The sequence below is a fragment of the Phytophthora parasitica genome, assembly GCF_000247585.1.
Source record: "Phytophthora parasitica INRA-310 unplaced genomic scaffold supercont2.114, whole genome shotgun sequence".
NCBI lineage: Eukaryota > Oomycota > Peronosporomycetes > Peronosporales > Peronosporaceae > Phytophthora > Phytophthora nicotianae.
The window spans coordinates 70188-97882 of record NW_008649100.1 but is presented as its reverse complement, the minus strand read 5'-3'; the positions used below and the strand labels follow the sequence as shown (position 1 = coordinate 97882).

Below are 27695 nucleotides of genomic sequence, written 5' to 3'. Positions count from 1 at the left end.
TGTAAGTTTCCTTCGGATAAGGAACTTAGTTTTAGGGACTCTTTGAGTCGTACGTCTTCCTCTGACGTTAGCTACGGCAGCCCCGCTGCATCCTAGGTTCAAACAACCTGGAGGTTCTAATAAAACGACAACTTGGTTTGGAGTTACAAAATGAAACCGATTCGAACCTCGAAACGGATTCAAACCAGGTTTGCTCGTAATTTTGGTTTGGTTCGAACAGGCCCAGATTTGGTTTGGTTTGGTTTGTTCAGGGTGTGAGAAACATTTTAGAGGTTATAATGGAATACGTCTATTTATATGCTTCCGACAACCATAGATATAGCGAGAAATTGCACATGTAGCCTAATTATATATTTGTACAGGTTCGTCGACGGTTCTCGATCCCACCTAAGACTCTGACTCTGAATATAAATATCCAGAGAACTATTGGACTGTACCCTGGGTTTTCGTTCGAGTGCGGAGCACTCGGCCCTTGGAACGAGCTAATTAGCTCGTTGAAGGTCGTGGAGGAATCTTCTGTGCCATCGCCTTGTAGTAGTGCAGCGTCTCTACCCAATAACGAAGTGATTCTTCGTCCTCGCACCGCAACTCGTACGTACGAGATCCCCGAGGATTGAGACGCGTACTAAGATCAACCACTACGTCAAAGTGGAAGTGATTGCCGCGAGCGTGACGCTGGACGAGGATGTTGGAGATCCGAGAAACTGCAAAACCGCCGCGAGGTGTGAAGCCTCGAGCATAGTCGTCCTTACTGAAGTGGTAGCTCAGAATAAAGGTCTTTGGGTCTACTTTGAACCAGCGCTTTTCCCAGCCTCGGAAGATGGACGCGCTTTTCTTCTCTAGCATCCCTTCCAGTACAGGCAGTTGCTGTTGGGTTAGGTCCGTGCGAATGCAGAGCCTGTTCATGTCACGCACTAGAGCGACCATCGTGGAGCCAACTTCACGGAGCTCACGTGCTTGAATACGGTCCACGTCTGCTGCCAGTCTTGCCACGTCAGCATTAACGTCTGGGTATCCAGCGAGAATGCGGCGCTTCAACGACTCCACTCGCTGTTGCAGCGTTGGGAAATCGCGAATAGTCTGTGCAATAGGCAGAGCTGACGACAATCGTAGTGGAGTCTCCCCGTCCGCAGCGTGCATTCCAATACCGCTGCTATCTGATGCATCACGACGCGGTCTAGATGGTCGTATACTTTGGCTTGGAGGCAGACTGATTCTCGACTGAGCAAGAGGGTCAATATCTGATTCTGGAGTATCGTCGACGACTGATAACTCGCTGTCAGTGCGGGAAAGATAAAATCGCTCTGTGGTGCTTGCACTATTGTGGAAATCACGCGTTGTAGCCTCTGAATGAGACCGCACCACGCTTCTCCGACCTCCGCCCGCTGAAATATTCTCGTTGTCAGCAGCCTTTGACTGCTCAATAAGCCCTGGGTCTTCACCTTTTTTAAGTCTTGCGGTCTCCTCAGTTGGACTCAGAGCCCCAGAGGATTTGTAAACAACATCCATGACACTTTTACGCATGTTTCCCTTCAGGAGAGTGATGCTGTTTGCCGCAGTGGACGGGCCTCGCTGCTGTTTGAGTCGCTTGTAGACTTCCCACGGGATGTCCTCACTCTCGATATCTTCGGGCTCAGCGCTGTCGTACAGAACCTGGAGACTGCGTAGCTGATATATCTCAGCCTGCTCCATCTCGCCCTGCCTTTAAAAAGTCACAATGATCAAGTAGGAAAATATCCTCATAATAACTCAAATAAAGCGACTTGGAGCTCACATTTGACTCACGAGAGCGAGGCTGTTGAGTGTCTCCGCCACTTTGAGGCTGTTCTTGCCGTGACATTTCTCGCGTAGTGTCAACGCCTTCAGTAGATGCTGCACGGCGATATCTGGCATCCGGTGGAGTCGGTAGACCGTCCCCAGCTCTTGCAGAGCCTCGGCCGTCAGATCGTCTACATACAGCCACAAGGAGATTAGTCACTTAGTAAATAGCTGCCTTGTTGCATTCGCTGCTGCTCTGTCCCACCAGGTCCAAACTTTTCGTGGATGACGAGCCGCTGATGCAACAGTGGAAGCGCCTTGTCGTGTTCTCCATTCATCACGAAGAGCAGCGCCAACTGTTTCAGATCATCTGACACGCATACGTGGACTACGTAGCAGCAGCAAGAGCGTCAGTTATACATGGAGATATTGAGGACGCTAAGAGACTGACGCACACTCTCCATGGGCCTTCTGAGCTGCTCGCAACCGCTCCGCCTGCTCCATTACGGCCTGCGTAGGAGATTTGAGAGTGAGCGCACAAGCAGGGAAGACGCCTGGATAGCATACGGACCTTTAGCAGCACATTCACGTCGCCGCCGCTGCTACCGGTATCCGTCGCCATGTTGATCCACGTTTACTATGAAATTTAAGTTTGATTTTGTTAAATTAAAATATTTATTTTCTTAATAATTATTCTGGGATAGGAAGCGACGAAGTGATGAATAGCCAACCAAGTTGAGTGGTGCTCCCGCAACGTCCAAGGTGTCAAGCCATTCCTATCCTTCACACCTTTTTTTTTTCATGTCTGCCTCCGTCAACCACGCGTTGCCTTCTTCGTTAATTAGAGCTGCAAGTCGTTGGTATCGACATTTTTCAACTTGTCCTTCTCCTCCGCCTTGATCGCTTTCTTCAAGTCATCCACCAAGTCACTCTTGTCCACTCGCACAGAGATCCCAGCCTCGAGGAGACGCTGCATTATTATAATGACACAGAGATCCCAAAAGGACGTGAAGGGGTGTCATTAGCGTATCTTGCTTGAAACGACTTTATACTTGGAGAAGACGGAGGCAATGGAGGGGGGAGACAGCATCGTTTTGGAGGAGGAGATCGACCCCAACTATGAGCCGACGGAGAAGGAAGTGCTGGAATATGCCACGTGGCTTGGGATGGACTTGGAAGCGGAGCGAGATCTGTTCTGGATTGCCCGAGAGGGTTTGAAGGCACGTGGCATCGTGGACTCTTCTCTTCGTAACAAACACTGACTATGAATGGACGCTTGTTGCAGGCTCCACTTCCAGAGAACTGGAAACCATGCAAGACAACGGACACGGAAGAAATTTATTATTTCAACTTTGCCACTGGCCAAAGCACGTGGGACCACCCTTGCGATGAGGTTCGGTGCAGTGAACATTTACATTAATTACTAAAAGTATTAAACGCTAATTCTCGCTTCCAGTTTTATCGCAACCTGTACGAGGAGCACAAGAAGAAACGTCACACAAAAGACGCACAGGTACATTATCTTATAGTTCAACGTCTCTACCTATATAAGAGCTAACCTCTTTGGCAATCCACTGTAGGAGACAGATGAGAAGAAAAAAGCGAAGGAGGACGTTGCGGAACTCTTGGGTCGAAAGAATGGTGGGAAGAAGAAGAAAGGGGCTTTAGCTAAAGCTGATCCACTGAGTGGGCCTACACTTGGGAAGGCTAACCCTTTGGAGAAGAAACCTCTCCCGGGACTTTCAGGTAGATTGGGGTCTCTGGGCTCCAGTGGCTTAGGCGGAGGGGGATTAAAGCCTGTTGCGGGCCTTGGAGTAAGTGCAATTCATACGATTTGATAGTAGAAATGGTCATCCTCACCGACCATAATACTATATGTCAGCCCCTGAAGAGCGAAGCGAAGGACTTGGGACTGGACAATGCAGCCGATGACTTTAAAGGCAGCGAACTGGCCAAGCCTCTATCGAGGACCCCACTTGGCTCTGCTCTGGGTAAAAAGCCTCTGTTGTTGTCTCCATCGACCGCTGCAATGGACACGAAGGCGAATGCTGACGCGGACTTCGAAGAGAAGCGTGAAAAACTCGCTAAAGACCACGCAGAAAAGTTACGTGAGCTCCAGAATGCCCATGACAACGAGCTTGAGACGCTGCGAAAGAAGCTGAAGGCTCAGCAGGAAGATGTTCAAGATTCCGAAGAAATGAAGCTGAAACAGCTGAAACGCGAGTTGGACAAGCAGAAAAATGACTTGGAGAATCAATTCGATCGAGAGGAGAATGCTCTGCAGCGCAGCCGTAAAGACCAACTGAAGCGTCTCGAGACAGAGAACGAGACTGCTCTTAGTAAGAAGAAAGAGGATTTGGACCGCGAGTTTAAGGCTGAGACGGATAAACTACGACTCAAACACGAAGCGAAGAAACGAGAGATCCAGGAGGATTTTGAACAAGAAGAGAAGCAGTTGATGGACAAGATGAAGAACGTATTTGGAGAGAAGAAGGAAGCCGCGCAACTCGCGATTGATCTGAAAGCTGAAGTGGATCGGCTGCATGATCAACAGAAAACCCTCGAGCAAGAGCTGGATTCTGTTCGTAGTGACAAGGATACATTACTTCGAGATAAGGAGAGTGTGAAGAAGGAGCGAGACAGCGCTCAACGTAAGGTACAGGATCTGCACAAGCAGCTATTACAACTGAACCGATCGGAATTATCCTCGGCCCCTGTTGAAGTGTGTACGAAATGCTCTGCTTTGGAGGAACAAGTATCGTCTCTTAAGAGCGAGTGCTCTAAGGGCCAGAGTGAAGTTGACAAACTGCAGAGGGAGCTCACAGCATTTAAACAAGAGACTGAAGATACTAAAAGAGAACACGAGGAACTGGTAAGGACTCTTCGTGATCGAGAAGCCGCTCTGAAACAAGAGACCGCAGCACTAGAAGACCAATTATCTTCACTTAAAGTAGAATCGAGTGAGCTTAGGACGAAATGTGCTACTCTACAGAGCGAGATTGATGCAATGGGTAAAGGAGAATCGACAGAGGACACTAGACAATTGGAAGCTCTGCGCAAGCAGATAGCAGCAGCTCAGGCTGAGGTGAACAACACAAAGAGCGAGCTCAGTGGCTTGCAAGACGAACACGCTGTGATTCTAACGACCAACACTCAGATCAAGGAACAACTGATGAAAGAGTCAAACGAGAGGAAACTTCTCCGCGAGCAGTTAGACTCGAAGACGGAAGAAAGTTCACAGCATTTGGTTGCAGAAGTGGAGAACTACCAGCAGCAGCTTCAAGCTCTACAGCAGCGGCTTGACATTGAGTTACATGCTCGAACAGAGCAAGAGGATACATGCAACACATTACGGAGAGATATGGAGACATTGGAGCAAGTGAAACGTAAACTGGAGGGCAAAGTGAGTCAACTGGAAGGTGAAAAACTCACGATACACTCCAGTGTAGCCGATGACAGCAAGGATAAAGAGCGCTTGGTTCATCTGAAAAAGGAAATTAGTCGACTAGAAGACCAGCAGAGCACTCTGGACCAAGAACTGAGATTAATTCGAGCTGAAAGGAAGGTTTTAGAGCGTGAGAAAGACTCTGCAGAGACGCAATGTCGACTCGACCAACGCGAGATAGAAGAACTACGAAGCCAACTCATAGAAATCAGTCGACGGGATTCATTGCCGGAGAAGTGTACTCAGTGCTCTGTCTGGGAGGCTCAAGTTTCGTCACTGAAGAGCGAGTGCAGTCAGGCTCACACCGAAGTGGAAAAGGTGCGCAAGGAGCTTGCGGAGTTCAAACAAGAGACAGAAACACGAACTATAGCAGAGCGAGATGAATCCAAAGCAACTACTGCAAGTTTACAGCGAGAGATGGATGACGCCACAAGAGCTTTCCAAGACCAAGAAGCTGTTCTTAAACGCGAGATCACAGCTTTTCAACAGAAGCTACGCACAGTTGAGGCGGAATCAAGGGCACTAAAAGGCAAGTGTGAGTTACTCGAGACCGAGAAGGACATTGCCAATCAGCGTGAGTCGGATGTGTCTTCCTCAGCGTCAGTAGCGAGGGAGCAACTGAAGACTCTGGAGCATCAACTGGCAGCGTCTCAAGCCGAAGTCACCAGCACAAAAGCGGAACTCCGCAAGCTGCAAAGTCAGCACTCTACTCTTCAATCAACGAGTGCGCATACGAAGGACCAGCTGATGAAAGAGTCAAACGAAAAGAAGGAACTTCACGACAAGCTGGACTCGAAAACGGAGGAACTGAGTCAACGTCTTGCAGCCACAACGGAGAAATATCAACAGCAGGTGATGTCACTACAACAGCAACTAGAGAGTGAGTCTAGAGCTCGAATAGAGCGGGAGGACGCGTGTGATGCACTGCGCAAAGAGTTGCACATATTGGAGCAAGCGAAGCGTAAGGTGGACGCTCAATTGGGCCAACTGGAGAGCGACAAACGCCACTTGGAGTCGGAGAAGGCGGTGCTAACTCTGCGTCTGGACGAGATGAATATTACTCGCAAACGGGACGAGAAGTCGGTCATGTCAGTGGAAGAAGCGCTTGCAGACAAGAAGCTGGAGGTGGAGCAGTTGCGAGCAAATCTGAAAGTTCTAGAAGTGGATAAGGAGCACTTGGAAACTCGATTGAAGACGCTAAACCAGGATTTAGAGCAGTTACAAACGAAGATGCATCGACTAGAGGCAGAGTATGAGAGCGAACGCACTCGATCGAGATCGCTCGAGAAGGAGAGGGAGACGGTATCGCAGCGACAACAGAATCTGGTGAGCGAACTGGAAAGCAGCCAACGCAAATATCGCGCTCTGAATGGTGAAGTTTCAGAGCTGCAGAGTCAGCTGAGTAAATCAAAGGCAAACGAGCAAGCAGCAGCGAGTAAAGTGGAGCAAACTGCTCAGAAACTTCGACAATTGGAGCAGCTGATGGAACGTGATGTCTTTGCAATGAAAATGAAGCTGCAACAGACTGAAGTGGAGCACGAAAATGTCCTTCACAATAAGGAGAGAGCTGAAATGCAGTTGCAAACAAGAGAGAAGGAGTTGGCAGCAGCAAAGGACGAAGTTACGAGGAAAGAGAGCGAAGTTGAGTCGCTCCAAGCACGCGTTAAGTCTTTGCTCAGTGACAAGGAAGAAGTCCAAGCTGCTCTTCTCAACGCCAACATGGCGAATGTCGCTTCAGCTTCAGCCAACCGAGAGTCAGCCACGTCTATGAGTGCAAGTACAGATGTGATGCTGGTGAAGCTCCAGCTTGCCGATGCGAACAGAACCGAGCTAGAGCTCCATTTAGCTGAAGTTTCGTCGCAATTGGAGAGTTCTACGCGTCGATGTGCGTCTTTAGAAGCACGATGTCGTGACCAATCGGTGGAGATTGAATCGCTTCACGTCGAGGTGGCATCGCTCCGCTTGGCGTCCCAGAAGATGCACATGTCTGCATTAGAATCCCTGCCACTTGTGGAGAGACTTGAGTACGAGCACAAGAAGCGAACACTACGGAGCGACTTTTTGAATCAGCTGCGTGATTTCCAGGAACGAGAAGAGCAGGCGCTTGTTCGACACAAAGCGCGTCTACGTGCTCAGTATGAGAGACATCTAGAGGATCTGGTAGCTGAGCTGGAGAAGGTGAGGCAACAACGCGTGGAACAGGAGGAGGCGCTGTCTGTGCAGATGATTCAGCAGATACGGCAGGAGAGAGATGTGAAGCGAAACGAGGCTAAGAAGCAGGTGCGAGAGGAGCTGAATCAGTTTGAGCAAGATCTGCACGAACGTAAAGCTCGAGATATTGAGATCATCTCCAAAGCGATTGAAAGAGAAGAAGACGAACTGGGCGCCAGGCTCCGTGAAATGCGTCAGGTGGCACGTGAGGAGGAGCTAGCAAAGCAGAAGATACCTTCTGGCCATAAAGTCGAGACCCCAGTATCTCCAGGACAGCTGAGTAACCGGCGAAATACTATGCAAAGCCAACCTGAGAGTCTCGACGGAGATGACGATGAAGATCCAGTGACGAGGAAACGTGCTAAGACAAGAAATCAGCTAGGTCGTTCTGGTCGACATCATAAGAGGAACACAAATACGTATCAAAAGTGGAAACAGCGACTACAGGAAGAAATGGATCTCCTTGTAAATGCACGAACTCTGGTGGCAAACCAACGCCAAGGTCTAACGAAACAAGCTCAACAATTGAAAGCCAGTAAAAATGAATGGAAGCGGAACTCCCGCTCATCCGATTCAAATCCAATTCAGCGGGAGGTGAAGCGTATGCTGGACGAGGTGAGTGTGTTCCGCTCAGTTGCTGAAGGCAAGTGCTAACTTAAGTGCTAACTTTTGTGAGCTGGTCTTGTGGACTAGAACATGGCAAACTGGAGCGAGGGTATGCGAAAACTGCGGAAACAGGAAGCGTGGGTGAAACAGCGAGAGCAGAAGCTAACGAAGATGAAGCGCACAGGTACGATGAACCACCAGTGGTCTCAGTATTGCTTGGAATTTACTCTCTTGTTGCCGTAGTTGAACGACTGAGGAGGGGACACGCGTCCATGCGTGACAACAATTCAGGGCCAAGCGACAGTAGTAGTGACGAAGGCGACTGGTCTGACTTCTCAAATCAATCCGAAATTACATCGACACTAGAAAAGCTTGAGAGGCTGGAAGAAGAGTTAGCCTCCGATCCAGGAAGTTTCCCATTCAGAGGATTCCCGAGAGAAGTTGACGATCCTTTCCATGGCAACGGATTTCACACCATTTATCAAGTTCCTCCTCAGTCGTATGCAATCCAACGCGAAGGCTCATCACTGAGATATTTCACACCCAGGAGAGCGATCCACTCAGCAGGAGACTTAGCAGTGCCGGATACGCGATGGATTCGTTCGCAACGCACTGGATTTGGTCTACGGTAAGACTCTTTTGCATCATTTTACCCGCTAATAGTCGATACTAACGATGTTGGGGTGTGTTTTAGCGGAAATCATCGCTTCGAGATAGCGCCATTAGCTTCTAGTGCCAGTCACGCTGACCAAGTGTACCAGCAGAAGATTTCACGCTGGGCAAAAGGCCGCGAAAAGGTGCAGCACGCCGCCAACAACCACGCAACATGGCTATCAGGCCTCTGTAAGGAGCTGAAAGAGTATGGAGCCAAGTACACCAGAGAAGTAGAAGACACGAGCGGTGCGCAGTATGCTCAAGAAGAAGAAGATTAAACAGATGCGCCACCACACTTCGGAATGACAATTGTAACCTCGAGAAGGATTTTTTTTTTTTTTTGTATTCGTTCGAGGTCATCCATCATCTACTTCGAAGTATCCTAAAACTATTCATCACAACACTTTCGATTGCACAATTATGATGGCAAGGGTGTGGTGCAAGTTTCTCACAATCCGTTCTCTGTGATCGCGGATGACCAACAATGTGAGGAAGACTTGAAGCTTTCTATCGTGCGAAAGCCTTGGATCATGAGGCTAGCACTATGCAGGCGTAGCTATATCTCGCTAAGGACAGCAACAATGAGTGATTGAAGATCTCAGAATTTCTCGCCGGCGAAATGAGGCTGGGCCGAGTTCCTGGCGAGATGAATGACTTCACGGGAGAATCAATCGACTCAACACTGTCCATGAGCGAGTGTTTGCAATTATTCCTTCATCCAGGCACATCCATCTCATCGTGGGTGGGATCGAGTATGCGTACTCTGTGGGAAGGAAGGAAAACATGGCTGGCCCTGCTGAAGCACCATTCTCGTTGACTGGGTCCATGGCGATGTTCCAGTACTTGTTTTGTTACTCAACAGTTCGCTTTAAACTTGCATTATTTGCGATCATCGTACAAGTCTGGGGTGCTTATAAGCCAACTGTGGCCGAACTATCATCTCGATCAACGGAATGATCGCCTCCAATTGCTACTGACACTACTGAATGTCCAGACTTCTGCGGACCGTGGCTGGTATGTGCCTTGAAGAGGGTAAAGATGAATTTCTAACATTTCCTCGTCCCAATGGCATTTGCGTCTACGTTGATCCGCAGTGTGTAGTAAAATGTTTCTTTAACGCTCTCGGTCTCTTTCAAAGTGCGAAAGTTCAGGCGGAGAAAGTGAATGGAGTACTGAAGATTAATGCATAATCTTCATTCCCCCGAGGAAGAGCTCCTAGTCCGCGCAATTTAACCGAGTTATTCAGGGCGCTTCACGATGTCTTGGAAGCTCTAGCGAAATTTCATGCTTTGCTGTGGATGCACCGAGATTTTCGATGGGAAAATGTAGCGATAGCAATTCATCGACTTCATGGACGCAGCACCGAGTCCGCAAGATGCAGCGACGGGTAAGCACTTGAACCCATACAACCACGCCGGAGATTTTCAACGGAAGCTGCAAACACTCGACGGTAGGTCGGTGGGCTATTTGATCGATACTGCAGGTGTGGAGGATTGGGATAGTAGTACAGAGAGAACAGCATTCAAGAACGAGTTGATGGACGCGGATTCGCTCAAGCGACCAACCGCAAGCTCCAGCACAAGGAGAAGACAGCTGCTCGACCTAAACGCAACTCCGAAAGCTTGCATAGTTGGATTTTGCTTTTTTTTTTTACAAAATGCATCTCAGAAATACCGTCGCTCTCTTCTTACTCGTTGTCGTCCTTCTTCTCGGGTTTGATGTTCTGATTGACCCACTTTGTCTCCTCCTTGTCTTCCTTGACGGCTGCGTAGCGCGCAGACACGAATAGGAAGTCGCTCAAACGGTTGAGGTATCTCTGTACAACGCCGTCCACGTCGCCTGCTGCCACGAGCGGCACAACGCTGCGCTCAGCTCTGCGGCAGACGGCTCGAGCCACGTGAAGGTGTGTGGAGGTGAGACCACCCCCAGACGGCAGGATGAAACACTTAATCGGCGGTAGCTCGGTGTCCATCTCGTCGATCCAGTGCTCCAGTTGCGTCACGTTGGCCTCGTCGAACACGCCAGTGCGGCGCTGCTTAGTCTCCGACGCCGAGGTCAGTGGCGTGGCTACACAAGCGCCGAGGTCGAAGAGGCGACTCTGAATCTGCTCTAGCTTGGGCGGCAGGTAAACGTTGGCGACCACGCGCGCCTGCTCCACGGCCACGCCGATATGAGCGTTGAGCTCGTCCGTGTCCCCCAGCGCCTGGAACACGGCGTCGTTTTTGGGACGACGCTCGCCCGAGAAGAGCTGGGACGTGCCCTTGTCACCTGTCTTAGTGTACACCTTCATGCCGCGAATAGAGCCCAACAGTTGGAGCTGCGCAGACCGCGAGACTCGCAGTGCCAATAGCAATGAACGCATTCACACTTGATGGCTCGTTCTTGTGAAGGATCTTCTTTACACGTTGGAGCAGGTACGGATAGCGAGCAAAATGGCTTTTACAGCGTTAGAGTGCCTTTTGGACAACTTCAATGAGATCTTGATCAGCTTAGCTGGCTGTAACTCGACCACTTCGACCCGTGCGAAATGCTCTTCACGTATCTGCTTGTGGCTAACAGTCAAATACACTGCACAAGGCGATAAATCACGTTGACAGCATACAATTGGCATGAGTTATGGCAACCGTTGAAAGCTTGATAAGGCAGGCGACTTGTTTATGCTGCCCTCTTCAATCCGATCCTTACATTCTCCAAGTTGTCCATTCATGATGATGTCGAGCTTGCAGCACTAACAATTCAAACTCACACCAGTTGCAACAATTCCTCGAGCCGATGGAGGAGAGACTTCCTCTGCTGCCGCGTCGGTCATCCCCCGCCGCTGTGGCGCACAGCACGCAGATCTACGGCCAGCGCCACGAGCATCTGGACGATATCGACAAGAGTGGCACTAGTCTTCGCACATCTAGCAGTGGCAATGAGGCCTACGACGCCATCATGCAGCTCTCGCAGCCGCTCAACCCGCTACAGAACGCCAAGATCCGCTCGCTCGCCATCTGGCTCGTCACTTCCTGCATCCTCTTCCTCACCAACCAGCTCACAACGCTTCCCGTGGGGTTTTACCCATCCTATGCCACCAAGAGCGGCATCATGACACCTGCTCAGCTCAGCATCTTCTTCTCCGTTTACCCACTTTGTATTATGCTCAGTAGTCCGTTAGCGGCGTCAGTAAGTCCCACAGTCGGACGACAAACGCTCATCTGTCTCGGACTTATGCTCAGCGGCTCCAGCACCATCGCTTTCGGGTATGCCACCGGAACGTCCTCGGCATTTCTGCTGCGGATCTTCCAGGGGTTTGGCTCAGGCGCAGCAGGTGCGAATAATATACTAGCGGTGATATGTTTACTCTTGTTTCGAGTTCTGACAATGGCGTTTTGCTCCAGTGGTGGGCTCATTCTCCATGATATCGGAGGAGTTTTCTTCCCACGTCGGTCAGGTTCTAGCGATTCAGGAGTTTGTCGTTGCAGCAGCCTTCATCAGTGCACCGCCGCTTGGAAGCTACTTATACGAGACGCAGGGGTACGAGATGCCGTTCTTGGTGTCCGGTGTAGCGCAGATTGTGGTCGTGATCATCGTACCTTTCGTCTTCATCGAGTACTCGCTCCCAGACGGTATCTACGCCCCAGCAAGGACTCGACCAGCTTCAGGATCACTCTACAGGACACCGTCATTCAGCATTGTACGATATAAGGACGTGTTGACGCCCACCTGCGTGATCTGCCTCGCTGTGACCACCTTTGCGATGTCTTCGTTCGGGTTCATTGACCCGTATTTGGGCACACATCTACACAAGGTCTTGGGCGCAGAGCACGTGGCTGTCGGCCTGGGGTTCGCTCTGAGCGCTTTTGTCTACTTTTTGGGAGGTCTTGTGTATGCGTGGCTGAGTCGGAATTGCGGCTCTAAGCAGGTTATTCTGCTGGGCTTGATGCTTCTTGGCGTCGGTTTCTTCTTCCTCGGACCCCCGCCGTTCCTGAATGGCCTCTTCCAGAACATAGAGGGCTTGTGGATCGCTCAGTATGCATCGCTGATGCTGACTGGCTGCGGCGCAGCACTGACTATCGCTCCAGGACTACCGCTGACGCTCGCGAGTATACAAGACAAGGGAATACTCGGCTCGAACCTCGTGATCGGACTGTTCGCTGCCGCCATTTACCTCGGCCAGGCTCTCGGACCGTTCGTGGCGTATGTGCTCATGCAGATGCTGCCAGTCACTCGTTCACTCAACTGCATCAGCGTACAAGACGACCCAGCGAGCACCATCGTTACTTGCGATTCATCTCTACCCTGGGCCTTCGCCGTGTACTCGGTGCTGACGCTCGGACTATTCGCTTTTGTGGCGACGCATTTGCCCACGAGCGAGGCCACCGCCGAGTTGCTGCGACAAAAGAGGAAACGAGTGCCGCTCATGCGGCAGCCATCCGAGTATGGCCAATTTGTGTGCTTCGATGACGACGAAAACGTTGCAGATGGTATCGACTTCTAAGGCAAATTGCCAGTTTAAAGTGGCATGAACAGAATCGACAATATCTTCAAGAGGAACGATCGGATTGAGGTGCTCCTTGCGCCACTAGAAAGAGGACGACGGGGGGAGGTTTTTGTGATGTTTTGGTAACAAATCGTGCAGTTTCGAGATCTCTGCGCGATTGCATTGGGTTCGACTCTTAGATCACATTGCGTATTTGGATTTCGGCCATCCGCGTGCACTTGCTGCTATTGTACAAAGGCAAGCGCTGACAGCCTTTTGTTCAGTCGTGACTTTGCCGACTGCGTGATCAGGAAAAAAAACTGAGTATAGATATCGGGGCTATCGCCAAAATTCGACAAGTTTTAAAACAAGTGTTTTGGAAAAGTGGCTTTCATCCGTTGAAGAACATGTTTGAGTCAAACAGTTTGACAGTTGAATAGCATCTGAGTCGGAATGGATGCTCCTTAGTTGGACAGCAGATATAAGAGCATTATCATGATAGTAATAGGAATCTCAACGAAAACGCTACTTTTCATAATAATACTGAAATCATATGAGATCTGATTGGCCGGGATGACATAGTTATTTAGATTAAAAATAATTTAATATAAATACAATTGACTGCAAAATAAAAATACTATTGTTTGTCAGTTGTATTTTTATACTTAAGAAATATTTAAGTCTAATGTTTTTGTACAATAATAAGATATTATTTGATCAAACGAATATTTCTCAAATAGTTGAATATAAATGAGAATGTTTTTCAATAATTGAATTGGTTCCATTATTTACATGTGTCTTTTTTGTAATAATTGTGCTCTTTTGGTTTTATGCAATCATTGAAGTAAAAGCAATTGGTTTTCAGCAAGTCAAATGATTGGTTCAAATAAAATTAAACCAATATACTGCAAATATTTCGTCAACCAGTTATGCCATGAATGAAGGCGTCGCCAATGGTCTTGTGTGCGGACTCACGAGGCCACCACTGCCGCCCAAACCGCGCGCGAGCAACCGCAGCCGAAAACAGCGCGAGCGCGAGGTACCGGATGTGGACTGGGAGCGCTCACTTCAACACTTCGCTGCCGCTGTGAGTGACGACTTGGACGATCTGCACGCCCGATTCCTACAAGAGGTCGGTCTTTAGTCTTCATAGCGGCTGTAAAAGGCATAACCAACGCGATTACACTCCTACACGTGCCTGACACCTCGTCTATCTCCAGAATGAGCTCACATTTGCTGGTTGGAAGCGGTTGTGGACCGATGCGAGGATGAGCGCCGCCTTCCACGTTGAGTTCTGGGAGAGCTCGCCCACCAACACGCACAAGACGATCCTGCAGCAGACGCTAGACGCGCTTGTCTGCTGCATCGAAGAGCGTGATGGTGTCTTCGAGAGCGCAGCGGACGTCGGAGCTCTGATCAGCCGCGTGTTTGCGCTGTACTGCGCGTACACGGTGCAGCTTGGCAATCCCAAGCACAAAATCGACGTGGATCCGCAGTCGTGGACTGCATTGCTTACAATCAACTTCGCCATGTGTGGTGCGGGATCTTCGCTGTTCCCGACGGCGGCGCGAGAAGTGAGAGCCATGATGCATCGTCTCGTGGTGGAAGAGAACGCGTTTCTCCGCTGTCTCCAAGGATTTGGACCGAGTGTTCGTGTGAGGAATCGTGTATTAAGAGTCCAAACTGCTGGAGTAGCGGGGGCTGGTCAAGATGTATCGCTCAGTGCAGCCAGTGGCCACGAGGAAGACGCCCCAGTAAGTGATCAATGCTCTTCCTGCTTGTGATCTCCAATAACTTACTCGTCATCTGTCTGGATAGGTTAAGAAAACCACAATGGAGCAGCTCAAGGCGCTTAATGACCGCTATCAGGAGCTCATGAGTCGGTCTCGATCTGCTGCTGCTGCTACTAGCGCTGGATTAAGTGGGCGACGGAGTAAACCTACGTTGTCGGCATCTTTAACGTCTTCGACTCAAGAAGCAGGAAATGGCGGACACGATTTGGATCGCGCTTTGGCGGAATATGTGGAATACAAAGCGAATGAAGAGGTTCGTAGGCGTGATCGCATCGTGCGTGCAGTTGTTGCTCGCAAGTACGACAAAAGCAGGAACATTCTCGAACAAACCAGCAGTGATGGCCGCAGCAACGGCCTGGATCGGAGTGATCGAAGTAGTGTCGCGTCTGTACCTCTTAGTCCCATGGCTGCACCTGCTTCCATTACGCGTGACCGCAGCGGCAGTGAAGATTTCTTGGCAGAGCTCGAGTCAGAACTGCATGCAGATATTTCAAGCGAACAAGTTGATCCAGCAACAACAAAACAGGCAGCCAGAACCAACCAGACTTCAATATTGAGCGAAATTAGTGAAGCGGACAGTGACGCCCTGGCTGATCTTGAACGGGAATTAGAGCAAAGCGTCGGCGCTGGTTTATCTCAAAATGGAAGGAAAACAAACCCAAAGAAATCGTCTTCTCCTGCTCGTCGGAAGAGAGGTCGATCCCCTGCCAATACTGTGTCCCGAGTCGAACCAACAACTACCCTGGCGACTCGAAGGACAACAGCGGAGAAACAATCCTCAGCCATCAGTGAAATCAGTGAGGCAGACAGTGACGCTTTTGCTGATCTCGAGCGAGAACTGGGGCACAGTGTTGAGCTTGTGTCGTCTCAAAAGGTACCAGAACAGCCATCGTCTCCACCTCAAAATCGCAAGCGGGGGAGAGACTTTGCTGCCCCAGGGATTCTCCCACGAAAAGCTGCTCGAACAGCGAGCTCAACACAAAAACCTGCTCGCCCGACACCGAAGCGTGCGAGGAGTGACTCTGTTGCGAGCACGATGTCTTGGGCTGCGGCTTCGATGGCTGATAGTGATGGCCTTGCTGAGATTCAAGCCGAACTGGATGCCATTCCCACGCTGGCAGGACCACTGGAGACTGCTCCTGTGAATCCCTCTCGTGGTCGCAAGACCCAGCAGCGTTCGTCCGACGGTATTGTACATCCCGCAACAAAATCAAAGGCAAAAACAAGAGTGAAACAACCGACTGGACAGTTCAGTGCTCGTGGCCAAAAGCGAAAACCTCAGGCTGTTGATGTAGACGATCGTCTGAATCACCAAGTGCAGTCCACGCATCAACGTCCAGAAAGGAGGACAAACGAGCCTAGCACGGTCGATGAAGTTTTACTTCGGAGATCGTCTCGGTTGAGTTCAGTGGCGTCAGAAGCAGACAGCAACGCGCTCGAAGAACTGGAGAGGGAGCTCAACGCTACCGCTGCAACGTTAGGAGCAGCCCCATCTCTATCAGCCCCAGCTCCAGGCAAGGCGACACCTCAAAAACGGAACGCACCAGTCAAACGATCAACTCGAAACAATACAAAGAAGCAACGGCCAAACGAGACGCACATTTCCATTGGCAAGCAACGAGCATCAAAATCAAATCCAAAGGCACCACAGGAGTCGTCTCGAATGAGTTTCGTGTCGTCGGATAATGAGAGCGATGGGTTGACAGAGTTGGTGGCTGAATTGGACACCGTGGCAACGCAGACGAGTACTACAGTGAAGCAAATGCGACCTGACAGAAGCTCTACAAGTGGGAAGAAGGCGACTGTCTCTGCATTATCTCATCGTGTACTGGAACCTGCCGTCCCCGCTGGCCTTCGACGATCCGCTCGCTTGAGTTCTGTGGCATCAGACACCGAGAGCGATGGGCTAGAAGATCTAATGGCAGAGCTTGACAGCACCCCAGCAGCTTCAAAACTTCCTACGACAAGACCTAGAGTCACCCGAAAGCAACAGACTCGTAAGTCGAAATCAAGCCAAGCAAAGGAAGGCCCAAACACTAGAAAACCTCGTGCTCTGCCAGCGCCGACAAAACAAAAACGTGTTGCAGTGAGGAAAGCTTCCACCAGTCAGGCAGTAGCAGCACCAGTGAGCTCTCGACGATCCACTCGATCCAGCTCTGCAGCTTTCGACACTGATAGTGATGGTCTCGCAGAGTTGGAGGCAGAACTGCAAGCAGGACCCACATAAACTAATTTCAAGACAAGACAATGGCTTGCCCCATTACTTTAAGTATAATTTTATGCGTTTCACACTCGTAGTTACCCATGGGCAAGGCAGATGATGTTGCAGAGGAGGAAAGTGTCGACCTTGCATGGCGCGTTGAGCTCTTGCGCGCTCTGATAACCGGAGACTTACCCAGTAAGTCGCGTCATTAATTAACGTTAAGTTCTGGTTATTCACCTCCTGCTTTATATTCGTAGATGTGAAGCGTGTGATTTTGACTCACATCGAGGCGATTTCAGCTCCGTTCACGACTGCCATGCCAGCTTGGACGCTTCAGTGGGAAGGGATGTACTGGTGGATGTTGCAAAACGCGACTCCTTTGTTCGTGGCAAGCGCATATTCACGCCCAGAAGTTGTGCAATGGTTGCTTCTCAACGGAGCGGATCGATCGACCGCTTGCTACTTGAAGCAGACCCCAATACAGATCGTCGGCGAGTGTTGTGCACACGCAGCTATTTCAGACAGAAGTCGAGACTCTAAAGCTATTGTAGCTGACAGTGCAGCATGCATTAGACTACTGGAGGAACCTCCATCGCTACCATCGCCACCAACAAACGATGTCTCTTTTTCAAGTAGCTATGCGTCCGAAGTGGTCATCACAACAACATCCGACATGCAGCAAACTGTGTACAAGTGTCTGCTGCGAGCTTCATGGCAGACTCCGCTGTCCAACGGCGCTATCATCGACAAGTACGAACTGCGATATCGGCGGCTGGCAAGTGAGAATGAAAGCGAGACGAGTACTGGTCAGGAGGACAAAAAGTCGGTGGGTAACAGCACCGTCACGTGGTGTTTGGAGAGCGTGGTGCACAACCGCAAGTCTCGTCAGCAGAGTGCACTGATAGAAGGTCTACAGTTCAACACAGTCTATGAATTTATGCTCCGATCGTGGAATGCTGCGGGCAAAGGCGAGTGGAGCCAGAGCTTCCAGACGAAAACTCCCGCAGTACCGACCCGGTCGGTAGTCGCTGTCTAGTCGACAGCTTTCTTCTTCGACCTCCTGTTACTCTTTCTCTCGACGTCAACCGCGTATGAATCGCCCACTTTTGCGAAGTGTGGAGAGAAACAGAATAGTCCAGCGCTCACTGCAGCAAGACACGCGGCACCGTACGCTGGTCCATCGATTGAAGCAATGTACGTCCACCCAGACAAAACTAGAAGAGACCATAGGTGAGACTCAAGAAGGAATAAACAACAATACTAAGACAGCGCTTACTTGGTCCGACAGTTCTGGAAATGGACTAATAAAACACAGATCAGAGCAAAACTGTGAACAACCTGAGTAGCTTTTTAGCATAATGATGCAGACCCACCGTTAAGGAGGAGGAGATGCCCATGAAGGCGCCCACATGCTCCTGCGAAACAAATGTGGTCTGTAACGCCACTGAACTAGCACGAATGATGCTGCAGATACAACACACAAGTTAGAGCCACCCACCGTAAGGCCTACTACACTCCACTTTACCTGATGGAAATGACTTGCGGCACCAGCGTAATGTACACTGCGCTGATCGTCGTGGCACTCGAGAGCGCAAAGAACGTCATCACGTAGATAATAGCAGACAGCTGCAGCACCAGCCTCTCGGACTTCACGAACTTGGTAACAAAACCCACCGAGAAGCTTCCGAAAAAGCCCAGCAGCCCCATGTAGCTCAGCATAAACCCTCGATCCTTCGAGTCCATACCGAATTTGTCCTCCAGCAGCACAGAAAAGTGAGTACGGTACAGAATAGCCGCCATGGACAGCAGCAGTCTCGCCACCAGTAATGTCTGTGCCGGTTTAGACTCGTTCACGATGTCGCGGAAGCCGAGAAGCTTCGTCCACGCGTTGTGCAGCAAATGTCTCCAGTCCACGTGATGGTGATGGCTCTCCTTCTCGTCCTTGTGTTCAGCCTCCACTGCAGTCGTTGGTATGAATCCCTGACCCCTCGGGTCGAGATAGAAGAACGACACGAGGCAGTAATTGACACCGAACAGCGCCGTAGTTAGCAGTGTCGTATAGTTGAAGCCATTGGGCACGGAGCTCACGTAGCCGCCGATAGCAGGACCGATAATGAAGCCGGCGTTAGCTGCTGCATTGAGACGACCGATAGACGCGGAGCGTTTGTCGGCCTCCTCTCCGTCTGTGATGGCCACCTTGATGATGTCCAGTGTGTGTTTGAAGAGCGCGGCAGGAATTCGAGAGAGCAGCACGATGTAGATATTCCAGGACAGACCTAGTAGTAGATAGCCAGTTGAAGTGCCGATGAAACACGCGAGCAGCACGCGTTTGCGGCCGTAGTGGTCGCTCAGACTGCCCACGATGGGTGCCGCGAAGAACTGGATGAAGCCGTAAATTGACATGAGCAGCCCGAACACCATCGCACCGCCGTCCATCGACTTGACGTACTGCGGTAGCGACGGGATGATCATCGACACGCCCAGCATGTCCAGGAACGACACCACAAACAGCACACGCGACGCCAACCAGCGCCGCAATGGCGGAGTTGACGAAGACACCATCTGCGGCGACCGTAATACGTGTTTTGAGCTGCACGCGTAACGTTTGGACTATATATTAATTTTGACCAATAATTTGTCAACAAAATGTAATCTATCCATCTGCATCAGCCGCCACTAGAATATCTGCGCATAAAGCTCCAAAGCTCTTCCAAAGCCATGGCGTCTGCACGCGTGACGATCGGTGCCGGCCGCCTCTCGGTGGCGGATGTGTGTTCTGTGGCTGCACTAGGCGCTTCCGTCGCCCTGGACGCGTCGATCCAGGCCTCCTCGTCCGCTTCTTCCTTCACGTTGCAGCTGATCTCTACCCCCAGTTCCTCCACGACCTCCTCGGCCGTGCGCCGAGCTGTACTAGTGCTGCTGCTGCACCGCCTGCTGCGCCTCAACTCACTGGAGAATGCCGAACACGTGGCCTCGCTGCTCAACCAGCAGGACAAGACGCCCGCTCAAGTGACCTCCGTAGACTTGCCCGTGTCGCTCTCGCCGGCCGAGCAGTTGGCCATCACCAACACGCCAATTGAGCTGCTGGCCGAGACGGTACTGGCCGTAGGTGGCGCCCGTGCGCTGCTTCCCGTGGCCGATGCTGTGGCCTCCGTGACGTGCGAGACGCTGCGTGCCGACTCGACCGCGTTCGAGGCCGAATTCGTGGACGCGGCCCGCCCTCACCGCGGCATCGTGACCTCAGCCCAGAATTTACGCCTGATGCTGGATGGATCCAAGTACATTAACAGCCAGAAGGAGGCCGCAACTGATGTGGCCGCCGTGCGCTGCATCCCACAGTACCACGGGCCTGTCCGCGACGCCGTTCTGAGCGCCTACAAGGCCGTGGAGATCGAGATTAACGGTTCTGTGGGTGACAGCCCTGCGGCCAAACGCGCTGGTGCTGGTATCCACCCACAGGCGCTGAAGACGGCGTTGTCGGCCACAACGGAGGCGCTTCACGTGCTGCTACAGGGTAGCGTCGACCGTCTCCAGGTGGTGGACCCTAAGGCCACGGACGCCCCCAATACGACGAACGCTGTGGATCTGGTGGAGGCTACGGTGGTCGCACTCTCGCGTGAGCTCGTGCCGTCGTTCAAGTTCTTTGAGGAGGAGGAAGCTCAGCTGAAGGCTCGTCAGGCGGAGAAGAACGCGAAGGCGCAGGAAGCGGCGGCCAAGGCGGCAGCTGCAGCTGCTAAGGAGGACGAAAAGCTTGCTGCTATGCCAGAGGCACAGCGTAACAAGATCCTCGAGAAGCGTCGCAAGAAACTGGAGAAACAAAAGGAGAAGGAGAACGCCAAGAAGAGCGGCAAGGACGAGCTGAAGCTTGGGCTGGGTAGTCAGGCCGTGCGTCAGTATCTTGTGGGTCTGGGTGACTGGCAGGCTGGTGTGCAGAAGTCGGCATTCGACTTGCGTTCTTCCAGCTTCTCGCAGTTCCTAGATGATTTATTCGTGCGTCTGGGCAGCGGAGGCGCTCGTCGTAAACCCAAGATCGCCAAGGGCTCGCAGGATTTCCTGCCCCATCAGATGGCTCTACGTGAGAAGATCTTCAACAAGATCCGCATGGTCTTCAAGCGCCACGCGGGTGTTGAGATCGAGACGCCTGTTTTCGAGCTCAAGGAGACGCTTACGGGCAAGTACGGCGAGGACAGCAAGCTCATCTACGATCTGGCCGACCAGGGTGGTGAGCTGTTGGCACTGCGTTATGATCTGACGGTGCCGTTCGCTCGCTTTATGGCCCTGCATAGCCCTGGCAACATCAAGCGCTACCACATCGCTCGTGTGTACCGCCGTGACAACCCGCAGATGGCCCGTGGTCGTTTCCGTGAGTTCTACCAGTGCGACTTCGATATCGCTGGCACATACGCGCCAATGCTTCCGGACGCTGAGGTGTTGTCCATCGGTATTGAAGTGCTGCAGCAGTTCCCAGAACTCGGCCCCGTGAAGGTGAAATTGAGTCACCGTCTGCTACTGGACGCCATCCTCGCTATCTGTGGTGTTCCTGCTGACAAGTTCCGTACGACGTGCAGTGCTATCGACAAGCTGGACAAGGAGCCGTGGAGCGAAGTGCGTCGTGAGATGGTGGAGGAGAAGGACATCCCAGAGGCGGTTGCTGACCGTATCGAGCCGTTCGTTTGCAAGGTGGGATCGCCGCGTGAGCTGCACGCGCAGCTGTTGAAAGAAAACATGTTCGGGGACAACGTCAACGCTCGTCGTGCCATGGACGACTTGGCGCTGTTGTTCAACTACCTGGAGGCCATGGGCGTGCTGGACTTCATCTCATTCGATCTGAGTCTGGCCCGTGGTCTGGACTACTACACGGGCCTCATCTACGAGTTCGTGCTGACGAGTCCGGAGCACCACGTTGGTTCTATCGCTGCTGGAGGCCGCTACGACAACCTGGTGGGCATGTTCTCGGCCACGGACCAGCAGATTCCGTGCGTAGGTGTCAGTCTTGGCATCGAGCGCATCTTTGGTATCCTGCAGGCTCACGCCGAGAAGCAGGCCGCTAACGCTGCCCCTCCGTCGCAGGTTCTGGTGGCCTGTACGGGCAACGACCTGATGATGCCGCGATTGGAGCTGTGCAAGCAGCTGTGGCTCGCCAACATTTCGGCTGAGGTGATGCAGACGGAGAACCCCAAGTTCATCAAGCAGCTGCACTACGCTCTGGAACGGGGCACGCCCTACATGGTGGTGATCGGCGAGGACGAGTTGGCCAATGGCGTCGTGAAGGTGAAGGACATGGCGTCGAAAGACGAGGTGACGGTGCCGCGCTCCGAAGTTGTGGCTGAACTACTGCGTCGCGGTTGCCCTACGACCAACACTCTCAGCATTTGAGACAGCAGAATAGAGCGGTACCATGAGGTCTCGTTGACAATGTAGTCGTTGAACTGAACCGGTTGCCATTTATTTCATTTATCGACAATTTGCACTTACAAACATTTTAACGGCGCTTTAGTTGACGGCGGCCGAGTAGGAAGACACGGTCATCTTGGCGTTTGATCCCGTGAACGGCTCGGTGCCGGCCTCTAGTGTGGTCAAGTACTGGCTGGAAGGGAAGGCTTGGGTTTTCACCAAATACGTGAAGAAGTCGAGCAGATCAGCGGAGAAATTGGTGATGGTCTTGGTGGCGACGAAGGAGTAGACGGTAGTGCTGCCGTTCGGGCCCTTGTACAGCTTGAAGCTGTTGCTGTTGATAGTCACCGTGGCGATAGCTTTACCTGTGCTGGAGATGGGACCAGCACCGCCGTACGCGGCCAACCAGATCATGATCTCGTACTCGTTGCTGCCGCTTGCAGTGGAGCTCGTGAAGAGATCGTAGGCGACGTCGGCGATGAGGGTGCCAGAGTACGAGTACGAGTACTTCATGGTTGTAGGGATAGTCTTGATGTTCTTGATCTGCTTCTTGGTGAAGACCAACGCCGCGTTCGAGTACGACTTGACCTGGGTCGGAGCACCTGCCCAGCTGTACGAGGTGTGCCAGGCGACGGTGGATCCGCTCACCTTGTCGACGCCTGTGCATTGGCTGCCGGAGGTGGCGGTATTCTGATTCCAGAGGTTGTTGTAGATGATGTACTTGCCGGCCTTGGACAGACGCCACTGAGCGCAGAAGTCGGCGGCAGACACGGGCAGCAAGACGGCGATGACGATCGCGATGAGAAAGCTCTTCATATTGGTGTTCGAATTGCAGGATAATGTAGAGCTCAAGGAAAAATGCTGAATGGGCGATGCTGTGGGGGTGAATTTTCGCTGGCTCCAGCAATATCTCACCTGTAGACCGCAGGCAAGGCGTGAATCTCGTCACGGCATGGGCATTGGCACGACGTTGACGCCTGACACCTTGATCCTTTACGTCTACATCCAGCTGTTTTCACATGTCAAGCATGTCAAAGCAGGCGAACATCCTTTCATCGTTCGAAGTGATGGATCGCTTGACCCGTGTATTGCCTCCCTATGGTGACCACACCCAGCTTGTAATTTCATATGCAACGGGGGTGGTGCTTTTTCGTGAGCCGGTCGCATCGATACTTTTGCATTTGCCTTTACATGTTGGTCGGATTGTCACTCTGATTTCGTAATGCACCAGCTAGAAAGCGATCGCAGAACATCGACGTCACGCCGATAGAAGCATCGGTAACTGTTTAACCGCGACGTATACGAGTTATTGTTGTTAGCCAGCTATTACTCTACTAAGAAGCGTATTCTCGCCTGAAGAATGACGTTTATGCATAATGTAAAACGAGGAAAGATGTTCACGAACAGCGGTCAGCGGCAACTTGCTGGCGCCGACAAGGCCCCAGCTCAGGGACAAGCGGTCTGATTGAAACTCCACGTATCCGCGACGCGTTATCTACTGCCACCTGTTGCAAGCACATCCTGTAGTTGCAGTGAGTAACAACCCCTATGACATCTTGACGCTCAACACCTCTTACACCCGCATGATTGCGGCGAGCGTTGACAGCACAGGACCCAGCAAGCGGAAGAGGAAAGCACGACGGCTGTCTTCAAGAAGAGTTCTAGGAGGGCAACGATTGCCATGGCGATTGTGCAGATAGAAGAGGACAACTGCATGTGCAATCAATTTGCTTCCGCACCGCCTCACTGCAACTGAGCAGTCAGTTTGTTGTAACTTGCGAGATAAGGTAGCTCGGAGTATTAAGGCTACGCGTCAACGTAAATCTTTTCAATTCATTTTTTTTTCGGGGTTAGGTTTTGTTGGGTTTTTTTTTGTTGGCTTGGTTTTTTTTTTTTTTTTTTACATTCTAGCGGATCATCTTAAACGGATACAAAATTTTGACCTACAACGACACTTGTGCATGAATTTGTCAAAATACAGGCTTTTGAGGCTGGAGGGGAGAATACGGTCCCTGTTGGCAGTAATACATCTTTGCCACATCCCTCCTTGAACGGGTATACCAATTGTACGTGTACATGTATTTGAATCTTCGACAAGGAACCTGGTGTACTACAATATACCGTCGCCGCCGCTTTGCGGTGCGCGTTTTGCCACCACCGTCGATCAGTGGACCGCCACCGGTTTCAATATTGTACACATCATACGACAGAACACTCGCCTCGACGTTGCCGAAGTAGAACTCGGCCTCGAATCGCCATCGATATGCCTATCCAAGCGAAACCTCAGTCAAAACCACGTTATTGAACCTTTCTCGTTCGTGGCCGTCGATCTCCCGGATGAGATGGTAGCGTTGGTCGCGAAATGTGCTTGCTCTGCCCGGCACAGCTGGCGAATGCGTCCCCGTTATGGATGTTGGTGCCATGTTGCAGTCTGCCTCCCACTGCCATGTGCATCGCCCTTGGTCAACATACGCAGCTCTCTGCCTTCTGCGTGTCCTGCAATCGGCGATCGCGAGGACACTGTGGGAAAGCTTGTGTTTTGTTGCACTCCGACGGCTGGGCAACTGAGATGTCGTGACACCGAGCGATGGTCTGCGCGTACACGCACTGAGTCTTAGAGTGCATGCCACTCCTCTTTCATTCTGCAACTTGCCTTGCCGCACTCAAGTTCACCAACCATCACCTCCAAGCTGCTTACGATGAAGGGACTTCTCGCAGGTACCATCGCTGCTGCCACCTTTGCTGTTGCCTCCGCTGGTGAATACTGCGGTCAATGGGACTGGGCCAAAAGCACTCAATACACTGTGTACAACAACTTGTGGAACAAGAACGCTGCTGCGTCAGGCAGCCAATGCACGGGAGTCGACAAGATCAGTGGCTCCACCATCGGTTGGCACACCTCGTACACTTGGACTGGAGGTGCAGCCACTGAGGTCAAGTCGTACTCGAACGCTGCTCTTATCTTCTCTCCCAAGCAGATCAAGAACATCAAGACTATCCCGACCAAGATGAAATACTCGTACTCGCACTCCTCCGGCACTTTCGTTGCCGATGTCTCCTACGATCTCTTCACAAGCTCCACTGCTACTGGCAAGAACGAGTACGAGATCATGATCTGGCTGGCTGCTTACGGAGGTGCTGGCCCCATCTCCAGTACAGGCAAAGCCATCGCCACGGTGACTATCGGCAGCAACAGCTTCAAGCTGTACAAGGGCCCGAACGGTAGCACTACTGTCTTCTCGTTCGTCGCCACCAAGACTATCACCAACTTCACGGCCGACCTGCAGAAGTTCCTGACCTACCTGGTCAACAGCCAGGGTTTGCCATCCAGCCAATACCTGATCACTCTAGAGGCTGGCACGGAGCCCTTCGTTGGTACGAACGCCAAGATGACCGTGTCGTCGTACTCGGCTGCTGTCAACTAAGCGACTACAGTGCAAATATCGCGAAAGGAGCGATATCATTTTCAGTTTAGAAAACGTACTTCGAAGTATCAGTCAGTGATGTTAACATGAATTGAGTATGAATGTTGAAAAATAGTTGCCTTTTCAGGAGTGATGGTCATTATGCAACCGCCACTTCAACTACCCTGATCAGCATGCAACGAAGAGCCCGTTCACGTGCTGCAGGGCAAGTCCCTGTGGCACCCTTGCCTACACAACCCCTCCGTTTAAGGCAAACGCAGTCTCGAGCTGCTGCGTTGACCAACGGCGCAAGAGAATTTCGTAAACTCTTCGATGATTCAGATGGTCCTGTCGAGGACAACAACACCCATGCACAGGACACAGCAATATCCTACAGCGAAGATCTACTGAACGCCTTCAAGCGCAAGACGCAAGAATTGTGCGACGAGACGCGAGAGCAGTATGAGCAGAAGCTTGAACGGCAAGAGGCTCAGCACGAGCGGCAGGTGCAAGTTCTTCAGCGTCAACTCCGAGATGTGGTCGGCTCGAGCGTCTCACTCGCGGAGCATGAGCAGATTCTTGCAACGGCAGTGAAGGAGCAGCAGCTTCAGCTTGAGGAGGCTCGTAGACGTCATCAATTCGAGACGCATGAGTTTAGACAGAAGTGGCAGGCGAAAATGACAGCAGCGAGGAAGCAAGGGGAGCAAGAGAAAGCGGAACTCATGCAACGGATCGAGCAGCTCGAACTACTGAAGAGCGAGGCTGCAGTTGAAATGAAAGAGCGCGAGCTGTCGGAGCTGCGGTGGAGCGAGAAGCTCGAGACTGTAGGCCGAGCGAAAGAAATAGTAGAACAACGCCAAGTTGATGCGACGAAGCGGCTAGAAAATGCTTGTCGGATTATTTCTACTCTAAAGACCCGCCTGCGCAACCATGAACGGGTGACACGCGACTTGGAATCGCAGCGAGACAAATTAGCCGAGGAGGTGATGAATTGCAAGGTGGCGTACGCTGAGCTCAAGGGCAACATGGACACTCGAGTTGCCAGATTAGAGAAGGAGCTAGACCACGCACTGCAGGCGGCAGCCAACGAAAAAGCCAATGAATGCACATTGCAGGTGAGCCATGCCTACCATACTGTGTTGCGACTTGCGAGGAATACAAAATAAGTGACTTGGGAGTCTATTCTACATGCTCCAGAACGAAGTTGAAAGGCTTCGCGAGCAAGTGCAGCGCCAGCAGTGCAGTGAATCGGCCAAGGAAGCCGAGCACAAGCAGCTTCAGACGGAGGTCGAGGCGCTGCGCAACGTGGTGCAGGCGAAGAAGAAGTCGGTCATAGAGGCCACTGAGCGTCTAAATGAAATGCAACAGCGTGACGCCGAGGCGCAGCTTCAACATCAGGTTCGTGGTGCTGAAAGCTCAAGCAGTGGCAATGACGAGCTAAAATCTAAAGCCTTGCTGCTTGGTATGGCGTTCGTCTAGGACCTGCGAACACGTCTGGAGTTGCATCAGGCGAGAGAGGCTTCATTGAAGCGCAAGGTACAGCGTCTAAAGGAACGCGTCGGGCAATTTAAGGCCGTCGTGGAGAAGTTGATCGCTGAGAACAAGCAGCTCGGCGAAGAGGCGAGCAACCGCGACGCGTCCACTGAGGCTTGGGCCAAGAAGCTCTTCGGGCGACAATTATAGTTGCAATGGAGCCCTGTCTTGTGTGCAGCGACGTCATCGAAATTAAAAGTGAGATTGGGGGCACCGACGAGGGCAACGCCAG

At 51.6% G+C, this 27695-nt stretch overlaps 12 protein-coding genes across 23 annotated transcripts; 6 read left to right on the top strand and 6 right to left on the bottom strand.

Moving 5' to 3' along the window:
• Nucleotides 1-273: 273 nt before the first annotated feature.
• PPTG_19385 (hypothetical protein) lies at nucleotides 274-2409 on the bottom strand. 7 transcript variants are annotated; one of them, XM_008917789.1, is made up of 5 exons: nucleotides 2330-2409; nucleotides 2214-2268; nucleotides 2024-2146; nucleotides 1775-1949; nucleotides 274-1702 (listed from the first exon to the last, which is right to left on the bottom strand). In XM_008917789.1, exons 1-5 carry the CDS (start codon nucleotides 2378-2380, stop codon nucleotides 487-489), a joined length of 1620 nt encoding a protein of 539 aa, XP_008916037.1. In that variant the 5' UTR covers nucleotides 2381-2409; the 3' UTR covers nucleotides 274-486. The 7 variants fall into 7 exon arrangements, with proteins under 7 accessions (XP_008916037.1, XP_008916039.1, XP_008916038.1 ...); XM_008917791.1 differs by having other exon boundaries at nucleotides 1775-2146; XM_008917790.1 differs by lacking the exon at nucleotides 2214-2268.
• Nucleotides 2410-2412: 3 nt separating this feature from the next.
• On the bottom strand, nucleotides 2413-3011 carry PPTG_24569 (hypothetical protein). Its single transcript, XM_008917802.1, has one exon. It carries the CDS (start codon nucleotides 2732-2734, stop codon nucleotides 2600-2602), a length of 135 nt encoding a protein of 44 aa, XP_008916050.1. The 5' UTR covers nucleotides 2735-3011; the 3' UTR covers nucleotides 2413-2599.
• Nucleotides 2441-9068, top strand: PPTG_19384. 2 transcript variants are annotated; one of them, XM_008917787.1, is made up of 8 exons: nucleotides 2441-2978; nucleotides 3044-3151; nucleotides 3215-3271; nucleotides 3339-3572; nucleotides 3641-8029; nucleotides 8108-8204; nucleotides 8264-8648; nucleotides 8715-9068. In XM_008917787.1, the coding sequence occupies exons 1-8, from the start codon at nucleotides 2829-2831 to the stop codon at nucleotides 8950-8952; spliced, it is 5658 nt and encodes a 1885-aa protein (XP_008916035.1). In that variant the 5' UTR covers nucleotides 2441-2828; the 3' UTR covers nucleotides 8953-9068. The 2 variants fall into 2 exon arrangements, with proteins under 2 accessions (XP_008916035.1, XP_008916036.1); XM_008917788.1 differs by having other exon boundaries at nucleotides 2829-2978; nucleotides 3641-8204.
• A 947-nt stretch (nucleotides 9069-10015) lies between these two features.
• Nucleotides 10016-11527, bottom strand: PPTG_19383 (ATP:cob(I)alamin adenosyltransferase). Its single transcript, XM_008917786.1, has one exon. The coding sequence runs from the start codon at nucleotides 11034-11036 to the stop codon at nucleotides 10362-10364; it is 675 nt and encodes a 224-aa protein (XP_008916034.1). The 5' UTR covers nucleotides 11037-11527; the 3' UTR covers nucleotides 10016-10361.
• Nucleotides 11268-13559, top strand: PPTG_19382 (hypothetical protein). Its single transcript, XM_008917785.1, has 2 exons — nucleotides 11268-11984; nucleotides 12055-13559. The coding sequence occupies exons 1-2, from the start codon at nucleotides 11447-11449 to the stop codon at nucleotides 13152-13154; spliced, it is 1638 nt and encodes a 545-aa protein (XP_008916033.1). The 5' UTR covers nucleotides 11268-11446; the 3' UTR covers nucleotides 13155-13559.
• Nucleotides 13560-14043: 484 nt separating this feature from the next.
• PPTG_19381 lies at nucleotides 14044-17243 on the top strand. 2 transcript variants are annotated; one of them, XM_008917783.1, is made up of 3 exons: nucleotides 14044-14268; nucleotides 14357-14890; nucleotides 14955-17243. In XM_008917783.1, exons 1-3 carry the CDS (start codon nucleotides 14071-14073, stop codon nucleotides 17154-17156), a joined length of 2934 nt encoding a protein of 977 aa, XP_008916031.1. In that variant the 5' UTR covers nucleotides 14044-14070; the 3' UTR covers nucleotides 17157-17243. The 2 variants fall into 2 exon arrangements, with proteins under 2 accessions (XP_008916031.1, XP_008916032.1); XM_008917784.1 differs by having other exon boundaries at nucleotides 14044-14890.
• Nucleotides 17244-17308: 65 nt separating this feature from the next.
• On the bottom strand, nucleotides 17309-19743 carry PPTG_19380 (hypothetical protein). 4 transcript variants are annotated; one of them, XM_008917779.1, is made up of 4 exons: nucleotides 18658-19743; nucleotides 18506-18596; nucleotides 18409-18433; nucleotides 17309-18346 (listed from the first exon to the last, which is right to left on the bottom strand). In XM_008917779.1, exons 1-4 carry the CDS (start codon nucleotides 19692-19694, stop codon nucleotides 18165-18167), a joined length of 1335 nt encoding a protein of 444 aa, XP_008916027.1. In that variant the 5' UTR covers nucleotides 19695-19743; the 3' UTR covers nucleotides 17309-18164. The 4 variants fall into 4 exon arrangements, with proteins under 4 accessions (XP_008916027.1, XP_008916030.1, XP_008916028.1 ...); XM_008917782.1 differs by having other exon boundaries at nucleotides 18506-19743; XM_008917780.1 differs by having other exon boundaries at nucleotides 18409-18596.
• A 44-nt stretch (nucleotides 19744-19787) lies between these two features.
• On the top strand, nucleotides 19788-22667 carry PPTG_19379 (histidine-tRNA ligase). Its single transcript, XM_008917778.1, has one exon. The coding sequence runs from the start codon at nucleotides 19851-19853 to the stop codon at nucleotides 22506-22508; it is 2658 nt and encodes an 885-aa protein (XP_008916026.1). The 5' UTR covers nucleotides 19788-19850; the 3' UTR covers nucleotides 22509-22667.
• Nucleotides 22538-23385, bottom strand: PPTG_19378 (hypothetical protein). The gene has a single exon (XM_008917777.1). The coding sequence runs from the start codon at nucleotides 23340-23342 to the stop codon at nucleotides 22626-22628; it is 717 nt and encodes a 238-aa protein (XP_008916025.1). The 5' UTR covers nucleotides 23343-23385; the 3' UTR covers nucleotides 22538-22625.
• A 394-nt stretch (nucleotides 23386-23779) lies between these two features.
• PPTG_24568 (hypothetical protein) lies at nucleotides 23780-24949 on the bottom strand (the record flags this gene model as incomplete). The annotated part of the gene is made up of 3 exons (XM_008917801.1): nucleotides 23780-24031; nucleotides 24648-24793; nucleotides 24821-24949. 3 exons carry the CDS (start codon nucleotides 24947-24949, stop codon nucleotides 24022-24024), a joined length of 285 nt encoding a protein of 94 aa, XP_008916049.1. The 3' UTR covers nucleotides 23780-24021.
• A 228-nt stretch (nucleotides 24950-25177) lies between these two features.
• Nucleotides 25178-26071, top strand: PPTG_19377 (hypothetical protein). The gene has a single exon (XM_008917776.1). It carries the CDS (start codon nucleotides 25226-25228, stop codon nucleotides 25949-25951), a length of 726 nt encoding a protein of 241 aa, XP_008916024.1. The 5' UTR covers nucleotides 25178-25225; the 3' UTR covers nucleotides 25952-26071.
• A 53-nt stretch (nucleotides 26072-26124) lies between these two features.
• Nucleotides 26125-27613, top strand: PPTG_19376 (hypothetical protein; the record flags this gene model as incomplete). Its single annotated transcript, XM_008917775.1, has 3 exons — nucleotides 26125-27045; nucleotides 27128-27328; nucleotides 27410-27613. 3 exons carry the CDS (start codon nucleotides 26125-26127, stop codon nucleotides 27611-27613), a joined length of 1326 nt encoding a protein of 441 aa, XP_008916023.1.
• Between the last annotated feature and the right edge of the window lie 82 nt (nucleotides 27614-27695).